Raw genomic sequence first — 10,128 nt, 5'->3', positions numbered from 1 at the left:
AGTTTGGAGTGGACGGACGGCACTGGAATTTTCATCTCCGGTGGTCTCCTTGTTCTCCCTCGTCTGCTCTCAGGTCATCTCACTTTAAAGAGATCGAGATGGAAGTTATTGTGTCAAGTGTTGCTGATGCTGCGCTCTCCGCTTGCTTCCGCTCCCTATGCGAAACTCTGTCGTCCCCCGACTTCCTCAAATTCACACGCGACGAGCAGCTCGCAGCCGAAATGAACAAGTGGCAGAAGCTCTTGCGTAAAATGAATGCCTCGCTCGAGGATGCCGAAGAGAAGCAAATCACGAGCCTTGCCGTCGAACACTGGCTCGACGAATTACAGCATGTTGCTTTTGATGTCGAGGATGTCGTCGACGACCTCGCCACCGAGGCTTTGCGGCGGAAATTAACGGAGCACACTCGGCAGCCTTCGGCAAGCACTAATAAGGTATGGAAGTTTATCGTCCCATCGTGTTTCCGTGCTATCAATATGAATATTATTAAGTTTGATGCCGAAATCAAACCGAAAATACAAGAAATTACTGCAAGATTGGATGAGTTGGTGGTACAAAAGAGGATTTTGAAGTTAGAAGAGATTGTTAAAGGTGGGTCTGAGAAGGTGCTTCAGAGAGTCACTACTTCTCTTGTTGATGAGTCTCGTGTTTATGGTAGGGAAAGTGATGCAGATGCCGTTGTGAACTTGTTGATGATGGATGGCGGAGAAATTGGTGAAGGCAAAATCGGTGTGGTTTCGATTTTAGGTATGGGAGGGTTAGGGAAAACTACTCTTGCTCAGTTAGTTTACAAGGATGTTCGAATTGAGGCTTCATTCGAGTTGAGAGCCTGGGTGTGTGTCTCCGAGGAATTCGATGTTCTTAAGGTGACAAAGACCTTGATTCATGCTGTTGCTTCCGATATCGATGAGTCGAAGGATTGGAATTCACTTCAAGTGCAGCTCGAGGAGGAGTTGCGGGGAAGAAAATTTCTGATTGTTTTAGATGACATGTGGAATGAGAATTATGACCATTGGGATCTTCTATGCAGACCCTTTGCTGCAGGGGCTGCCGGGAGTAAAATACTGGTCACGACTCGGAATGAATCGGTTGCGGCTAGCTGTGGGGGATGCCGGCACCATTTGAAGAAACTGTCGAATGATGATTGTCTCTTGATATTAACCTGTCATGCTCTCAGAGCCAAGAATTTCGATGAATACCCGAATTTAAAAGCCGTTGGCGAGCGGATAGTGGAAAGGTGCAAAGGGTTGCCACTTGCCGCTAAGACCTTGGGAGGACTACTTAGGACTAAAGTGAATCAGGGTGAATGGGAGGACATACTGACGAGCAAGATATGGGATTTGCCTGACAAAAGAACTGGCATAATGCCGGCTCTGAGATTGAGCTACCTTCATCTTCCTTCCCTTTTGAAACGATGCTTTGCTTATTGCGCCATATTCCCAAAGGATAACGAATTCGACAAGGACGAGCTGGTTCTCTTGTGGATGGCGGAGGGTTTCTTACAACAGCCAAGAGGAGGTGCACGAATGGAGGATTTAGGTTCAAAATGTTTTAACGAGTTACTCTCGCGATCGTTTTTCCAACAATCGAGCAGCAACCAAACGCAATTTGTGATGCATGACCTCATAAATGACTTGGCTAAATCCGTTTCCAGAGATATATGCTTTAATCTCGAGGACATGGATATGCTTGAGGGTGATAAGTTATGCATCGCTGTTGAAAGGATTCGTTATTTAGCATTCACTCGTAAACAATACGATGTCGCAAAAAGATTCGAAGTCCTCCGTCAGACGAAGAAATTGAGAACGTTGGCTGCATTACCTACTTGTATGCCGACTTGGGGAGCTTGTTGCTATTTGAGTGCTGATGTCTTGCAGAATATGCTGTCAAGGTTGAGATGCTTAAGAGTACTATGTCTGAGTGGTTATTCCATTGGTGAGCTACCGAATTCCATCGGTCATTTGAAGCAATTACGCTACCTGAACTTGTCTCGCAGTCGAATTAAACAGTTACCTCAATCTGTGGGTTCGCTTATCAACTTGCAAACGTTGAAGTTGCACGGCTGCACAGAACTTACTAATTTGCCACGAGTTATCGAAAATCTGGTGAACCTGCATGTTCTTGATCTTGCCGGTACTAGTAATTTACAGGATATGCCGTTTAAGATCGGAAAATTGAAGAATCTTCAGATTTTATCCAAATTAATTGTTGGCAAGGGCATTGGATCTGCTGTTAGTGAATTGAGGGGCTTGTTGAATTTGCGGGGGAAGCTTTCCATCTCGGGGTTGGAAAATGTTGCAGATTTCCGAGATGCTAGCAATGGGAACCTCAAGGACAAGGATGGCTTAACCGAGTTGGATCTGCAATGGAGTGACGAGTCCCTTAATTCTGAAAACGAGGAAGGTCAAATGCATGTTCTCGAAAGTCTGATGCCTGGTAAGAATATGGAAAAACTGAGAATTCTGTTCTATGGTGGTAAAATGTTTCCTTCTTGGTTAGGTGATCCTTCATTGACTAACATAGTGTGGTTAGAACTCCTTAATTGCAGAAACAGCATATTACTTCCATCACTTGGGAGATTACCCTCACTAAAAATATTGTCCATAGTAGGAATGGATAGAGTCCAGAAGGTGGATTTGACGTTTTATGGACATGGTTTTACATGTGTTAATCCTTTTCCATCTTTGGAAATTCTACGGTTTAAGGATATGTTGGAATGGACGTGCTGGTCTTCTCCTAGCCGAGCTAATGAAGACTCGGGGGAAGAATTCCCTTGTCTCCGCGAGCTCACGGTAGAGAATTGTCCCAAGTTGATTGGAAAGTTACCTGGTCGTCTTCTTTCTCTCGTGAAACTTGTAATTAAGCATTGCCCGAAATTAGAATCTTCATCGATGAGTTTACCGTCTCTTAACGAGTTAAATGTAGAAGATTCCAATGAAGAGTTGCTGGGTAGCATTCTCGGCCCATCCTCTTTAACAGCTGTCACAACCAAGGGTCTGCCTGTACTTCAGCATCTTCAGAATGGGGTTGTCCGGTCTTCGGGAGCACTTAGAGTTCTTTCCATTTCCAGTTGCATCGGATTGACATCATTACAGGCGGCGGGTGATATTTTGTTGAATATTACTGCTGTAGAGCATCTGAAAATTAAGAACTGTTCACGGTTTTCTGAGACAGGGTTCTTTCCCATGCTGAAACATCTTACGCTCAAAGATTGCCAGAGTCTAAAGTTTCTGCCTAGTGCAATTACGATGCTTAGTTGTCCTCTCGAAGAATTGGAGATCGAAGATTGTCCGGCTCTCACATTTTTTGCAAATGGCAGGTTACCGACTGTACTTCGACGTTTGAAAATCAGGTTCTGTGAAGCTCTAGTTTCTCTACCACAGGGACTGATGCAGATCGATAACAGCACAAGCAACGTATCTCATCTCGAGAACTTGGAGATCGTCGGTTGCCCTTCTCTCATTTCATTTCCAGAAGGCAAATTTCCCAGCAGCCTTAAAATACTTAAGATATGGAGATGCTTTCGATTGGAACCCCTTTCTGATACGATGCTGCCCAAAAATGGGTCACTCGAGCTCATTAGTGTCTTTAATTGCTCGACAATGACATGCTTGCCCGGGTGCATAAACTGTCTCACGCATCTGACTGAATTGAACTTACACAAGTGTACTGCTCTAAAATACTTCCCAGAAACCGGCTTGCAATTTCCCAACCTGAGAAAACTTGATATCTACGAGTGCAGCAGTCTCAAGTCCCTTCCTGATCAGATGTTAAGTCTCACCTCCCTTAATTATTTAACAATCGGTGAGTGTCCTGGTCTTGTGTCATTTCCCAAAGCTGGCTGGCCTCCTAACCTATTGGCACTCAAGATCTGGAACTGTGAAAATCTTAAGCAACCGTTGTCGGAATGGAACCTGCACGATCTGGCCTCTCTCAGCGATTTGACCATTGCCGGTGCACCTGATATAGTTTCCTTTCCAGATGAAATGTGCCTGCTTCCCACAAGTCTAATGTCTATGTATATATCAAGACTTCATAATTTGCGATCTCTGTCCGTGCGGCTCTGTGATCTGACCTTGCTTAAAGAGCTGGAAATCTCCGAGTGTCCTAAACTTCAGTGCTTACCGAAGGAAGGCTTACCTGCAGACCTTGGAAGATTTTGCATCAGGGACTGTCAACTTCTGAAACTACATTGTTTGGAAGGTAAAGGGGCATACTGGCCTATGATATCTCACATCCCATGTCTGGAAATAGAATCCACTGATGATTAAGGGTCAGATGTTCTAGTTTTGTATTTTTCTCAAATAGAACTGAAACTGTTCCTGGTCAACCACCATGCATGGAGACCACGACCTCACCAACATCTCCCTCGGACTCCCGAATCTACCGGGTGGCTACCCTGTGAACCATTCTCAACCCCCCCCCCTTTCTTTGCATCGAGAATATTATATGATTGTATTTTTTTAATTCTACTGCTTGGACTCATCCAAGTGTTTCTTTTTCATTTACTTTTGATATAGAAAGTAACAGTAGTGTTCTTGGGAGCGGAAAAAAAAGTATTGATTTCCCTACAAAATTAACAACATTTTTCCTACGACAGACAGCAATCTAAGATTAAAAGTAGATCAAAGGTGATGGTTTCATGGGACGCCTTAACTATGAAACTAAAACATCATAGTTCAGCCCAATGATGCAAACTGTCGACGAATCGACACCTTTGGAACCAAAAAAGCTTATTGAAAAACTAAAACAGAAAAAGTGCAATGGGGGACAAGAATGACCGGAGTTACTTGCATGTCAGACGACAATAGGTTGCTCACCTTCAAGCTCGGATATGACTATCAGTAAATCAGTCATTTCTATGGAGAGAGGTTCTGTCTTTGGAGTTGGGTTAATAACCTGTGGTGCAACGAAGACCCGATTAAGCATTGAAGTAAAACATGTTTAGAATCGAGCAAGAGCCTTGGGCACCTATCGATTGTCCTTCACGTATCCTATCGCAACTTCTTGAGCATGCTCTCTTGGTTAGCTCAGAACGATGGGTTCTGTCCTTTCATGTAAAGACCAATATCCTGTCAAGAAATAGGTAAGTAGCACCTCCACAACGTTTTTCTAAGGTCATTTTTACATGTATGAAGGATTAATTTATCGTTAAGTAACATTGTAGCAGATTACTTTAACGGAAAGTTGCCATTACCTTCACGTATATTTCATTACCTTCAGCATTCAAAATGTCTTTCCAAACCTCATTAAGATCACTGTGCTTGGCCACTGTTATGCAACACATACAGTTATTTTTAAAAGATTAAACATCGAAACAATATGAATATTGCTCATGTAACATCAAGACCTTGAGCTGTTGCGAGACTCGTTACTTCCTCGGCTGCAATATAAGTTAGATATAGCTTGATTCTCATAATCTGCAGGGTTTGATTGAAGCACTTCAACAATACGTGAAAAACCTCAAAAATCGAAGATAATGAAATAAGAAAAGTTCAAATTACTTGTTTGCCTAATTTCCAGTAGACTATCTCTGCAAACAAATTTTGCACCTGCAGAACACTCGACAACCATTCTCGAACTAGTTTGTCACGGATATTAAAATTCAAGATCATGAGATTATCGAGGATTACAGTGAAACAAACTTACCGTCACTCCGAGTTTGTTGCAGATATTTTCGGCAAGAAGAAGAGAGTATGCAGATTGCTTGTCTGCTCTAGATGGCTCTGAAAAGTAAATAATTCCTTGAAGGATAAATTTACTGATAGAAACATCAACTATTAATGATCATTACCTCCTAGAAGAAATTTCTATCAGAAATCACAACAAGGGAAAGCGATAATGATTTCTTCAAGGGTACGATGTTTAGCTATCCGATAAATCGACAAGTCATATTTCTGTTCCAAAAGGAAAAGATTACGTTTCGGTCCTGCAAACCACACAGTCCATCCTACAGAATTTCATCATCCTTGGGATGGAAGTATATCTGACCATCCCGATAAATACCACAAACAACTGCCTGAAAAGAAACCAACACAAGGAAACAGCACGGAAGTTCTTACCTCTACGAACACAAAGTTAAGCGGAAAGTGTTACCACATGGAAACCCCGTCTTATTTTTCTATAAGTCAGTCCTGTTAGACTAGGAAAACGGCAAAGATTGAATACGTTCTCTGCAATAACACGGCACTAGTTAGTGACGGTGAAGAAAAATAGAGCACAATGACATGGACAACGATACCGAGTTTTATAGGTCGAGCTAAAAGAATCAGAACCATCCTGAAATATCTAAGAGTCGAGAAGTAAACAGGACATCATAATCGTTATGCACTTATGCTCTGTGTCTTTCCAACATCACAATAATAACAACTGTCAATGAGATCTTGTGCTTTACTTTTATAAATAAGTGCCTATATATCTTTCTGAGCCCCTTTTGCCGAGAACATTGAACAAATATTTTAGAAGCGACATTTTCTACTGGCTCGACTTTCAGTCCGGAGATTGACTTTAAGAGCTCACATGTTGTGGAATTTGAAACCTGCATCAGAAAAATGAAGGACCAAAATTAAACTCGACATTTCTCATCGAGTACTATTATTTCCATGGTTATGAAAATGAAAATACCTTGACAATTGTCAGTACAGATTCGACCTTGGGAATACTTTGAAGTGCTAATACAGATAGAAATGCATCAGAATCAATTCCATACCTAATCAGTTAACAAACAGTCATCACTAAACGTGAGCGTAGCAAAGCCTGGAAACATAATATTATTACGTAAATCTTCAACTAAACTTCGCAACATGGTTCTTTGAAAAGAAGTCGATAGAGGTCTTACTGGTCTCCTCTTGTAGGCAATATGACAATGGTGCGTGCCTTATTGGCTGCTGCTCTTTGAAATGATTTTGTCAAACTAAGTCTACAACTGCACAAGCAAAAGCCAATGTTTAAGAAATGGAAACTTAATGAAATGAATCGAATACACTTCGAATCAAATACGTTTTATGAAGTTTGTATGTTTGGTGAGGAGGACATTGTTCTTGTACCTCTTTGTAAGGACATCAATATGGTTAAGATCCTTGGCAACGTTGTCAGCTAGTTTGTCCATTTGCTTTCTCGGAAGATCTGACATAAGAAGAATCCTCTGCCTCCTATGAAAATATAATGTGTGTCGAAACGAATAATTATGCATGAAAAAAAGGAAATAAAAAATACGGTGGGGGCATAATGTTGACCTTGCTGTAGCAGTCCCTAAACGCACAGCGAATTCATGAGATCGATCTAGTTGCTTTAGAATGAAAGACATACAACCGTTTAAACCGCAAATGATAATATGATCAGACTCCAAAACTTGCATTTGTGCTCCTTCCCTGAGTTTTTGCATGTTTCTCTGTCACCAAAAATGAAATTTCAAAGGCATCTATGTCAGCTTATGTAAATGATGAGCTATTAGAAAAAAAAGGAAGAGATAAAACGAGCTCTGGTAAGAACTACTTACTCTGAATTGTTCTGTCATTTTGCTTATGTAAATAATGAACTACTTTCATACAATTCATGGAGTTAGTTTATTCAACGAATTAGATAAGCAGGCAAAAGGTAAGCTTGTATCCACTTATGTCTGATGTAGATGTCGAAATAAGTCATGGACTATCTTTGTTATTGAGTTGACAAACTCTAGTCGCATCAGTCTCGGTAAGAAAAGCGATGACAGAGTTCTAGAGACCAGTTTACTATGGTGATCCTTCACCTGCAAGGATGACAATCCAAGGAAAGACAGCATAATCATAAGAAGATAATGGTTGGGAAAAGAAAGATATCATGAATGCAGGTCTTCATATGAAGTCGAAAGAACATATTATAGCATCAAGAAAGAAAATCCTTATTAACTATTTGGGAATTCAAGATTTAGGACTCACCGGAGAACTATTATGCAGGTCCTTCCTAAGGAGTTCATTATTTGAATTATCTGAAACACACTTTGTTAGTTGTACGATTGAATAGGTTTCCCAAGATTAATTCTAATTCTATTCCTAATAATTAGGATATTGTATTAGAGTAAGACTCTACAAGGTAATATAGTTCTAGTAGTGAACTAACTCCATGAATTGCATAAAAGTAGGCATGTACTCCCGTAAATTCAATAACAATTATCAAGATAAAAGATAATTATTCTCTTCATATTCTATGGCTTTACGGTTATTTACATGTTATCAGTTGCCGGCGTCGATCCTAAATTTACTCCTACCACCGGGTGACAAACCTCGATCATCAGCGTGTCTTCGTTGATGCGCCTTCTTCTCTGTTGTGCAGTCCCCATCGCAGCAACACCGTTGATGAATTCCTCGCTGGACCGCCACCTTTGCAGCATGACCCATCCTCCTCACAGCGCCTTCCTTGCGGTGTCTCCCTTACAGCGATGCCCTTATCACAGCGGCAACACTCCTGTTTATTACGGCCATTCAACAAGACCCATTTGCTTTTGCCGCCGTTTGGTAACTCTCCGACCAGCCCTGTCACCTCGCCACATAGCCCATACGACAGTCTTCGTAGCACTGATCTCATCAATTCTCCTATTGTCACTTATAGCAATGTCCCCTGCTAGTTCGCGACATATCCCAAGCCCTCAACTCACTTCTCCACCCAGCCAACGTCAACCATGACCGCTATTAACTCCTCGGATGATATCTTAGAGGTTCTCTCTCCCTTGCCTCATTCGATTTTTGCCGAGAATTCTTGTAACACCCCAATAATCGGAATAATGACTGAAATGAAAGTTTATGAAATTTAGTGACTAATTTAAGAAAAATGGAAAAGTTTAGGGACTTAAATATGAATATTTTAGTATTGGATTAAATAATAAATATGGAAGGAGTGAAGGGCATTATGGTATTTTTAGCTTAAAGGATATTTTATCTCCTTTATTAATAGATAAACACGTGGGACTTGAGAGAGATATCTGGAAGCTTGTTTCTTCTTTCTTTCTTCTTCTTCCCGTTAGCTCCAGCTCCAAAGGTGAGTTAAGATTTAGCAGTTTATTTCTTGGATTTTAAGTTGGGTTTTGTTCTTTGAGTTCTATTTAAGCTTAAGGAAAGCTTAAGTGGTCTTAAAATTAAAAGATGAAGGAGTTAGGAATGATTAAAGATAAGAGGTTTATAAGTGAAATATTGGAACTGAGTTAGTAAGTAAAATTTGAGACTAAAATTGACTTGTCATCAGTTAAATTAAGAAGTATGAAGTGTTAGAATTTAAATTAGAACATGTTGGAAAATTGGTAGGATTCTTGATTTCAAGATATAGGATAAGATTTTGAAGATAAGGACGTGTTATATGAATATTAATTGATTAGAGTATGTTTATTTAAGTTTAGTAGTATGAAAGGAGTTAAAAACGGAAGGTATATGTAAGTATGAGTGAATTTTTGATGTGATCCTATATAGCACCAACTTTTTGCTTGACATACTCATATCATTGAAGATCCATCAAGATTAATCTAAGGGAGTTCTTCCTTACTTTATATTATATTTACTCATTTATATACTATATATATTATTATGAGCATACATTTGCATCTTAAACTATGCTTGAATAATCGTATGTTATCATTCACTTGCATACTATATGATTTTCATGCATAACATATGTTTTCACATCTTTACTTAGCTTTATATTATGTCTTACATATGTTTTAGATTTATTTATTATGTTTGCATATCATTTACATATCATGGCAGCATGTATCATTCATTTATTAGTCCATGTCATGTTATTCTAGCTCATGTTATGTTTACATTAGCTCACTAGCTTTAAATCCATGTTTCTTTAGCTCATTTGCATGTATTCATCTGTTTTCTAGCTCATTCATGATTTCTTAAAGATCATGAACATCCTATGCCTTCTATCTAGCTTATATACATGCTATCTTAGCTTCTAGATGATCATTCATAGCTCATATCACTTAAACACCTCATGACAACATGAATTTTACCTTAAATGAGCTCACACATTGCTTACTTTATTTGTTTGTTGATTCCTATAGGTGAAACACAAAGCAAGGCATATTATTGTAGCTTGGTTAGCTAAAAGAACAAGAATAGCAGCTCACATTAGCTCATGAACGTTATGGCAGCT

General features: G+C 39.9%; 1 protein-coding gene and 1 pseudogene across 1 annotated transcript; one reads left to right on the top strand and one right to left on the bottom strand.

Annotated features, from left to right (window-relative positions):
* The first annotated feature begins 241 nt into the window (after positions 1 to 241).
* Positions 242 to 4,339, top strand: LOC120151388 (putative disease resistance RPP13-like protein 1). Its single transcript, XM_039163872.1, has one exon. It carries the CDS (start codon positions 252 to 254, stop codon positions 4,269 to 4,271), a length of 4,020 nt encoding a protein of 1,339 aa, XP_039019803.1. The 5' UTR covers positions 242 to 251; the 3' UTR covers positions 4,272 to 4,339.
* A 234-nt stretch (positions 4,340 to 4,573) lies between these two features.
* LOC120151073 lies at positions 4,574 to 7,525 on the bottom strand (annotated as a pseudogene).
* Positions 7,526 to 10,128: the final 2,603 nt, after the last annotated feature.

Source organism: Hibiscus syriacus, unplaced genomic scaffold (assembly GCF_006381635.1).
Source record: "Hibiscus syriacus cultivar Baekdansim isolate YM2019G1 unplaced genomic scaffold, ASM638163v2 tig00002799_pilon, whole genome shotgun sequence".
Lineage (NCBI taxonomy): Eukaryota > Viridiplantae > Streptophyta > Magnoliopsida > Malvales > Malvaceae > Hibiscus > Hibiscus syriacus.
The sequence above is the reverse complement of the archived record's forward strand: the minus strand, read 5'-3'. Positions and strand labels throughout refer to the sequence as shown.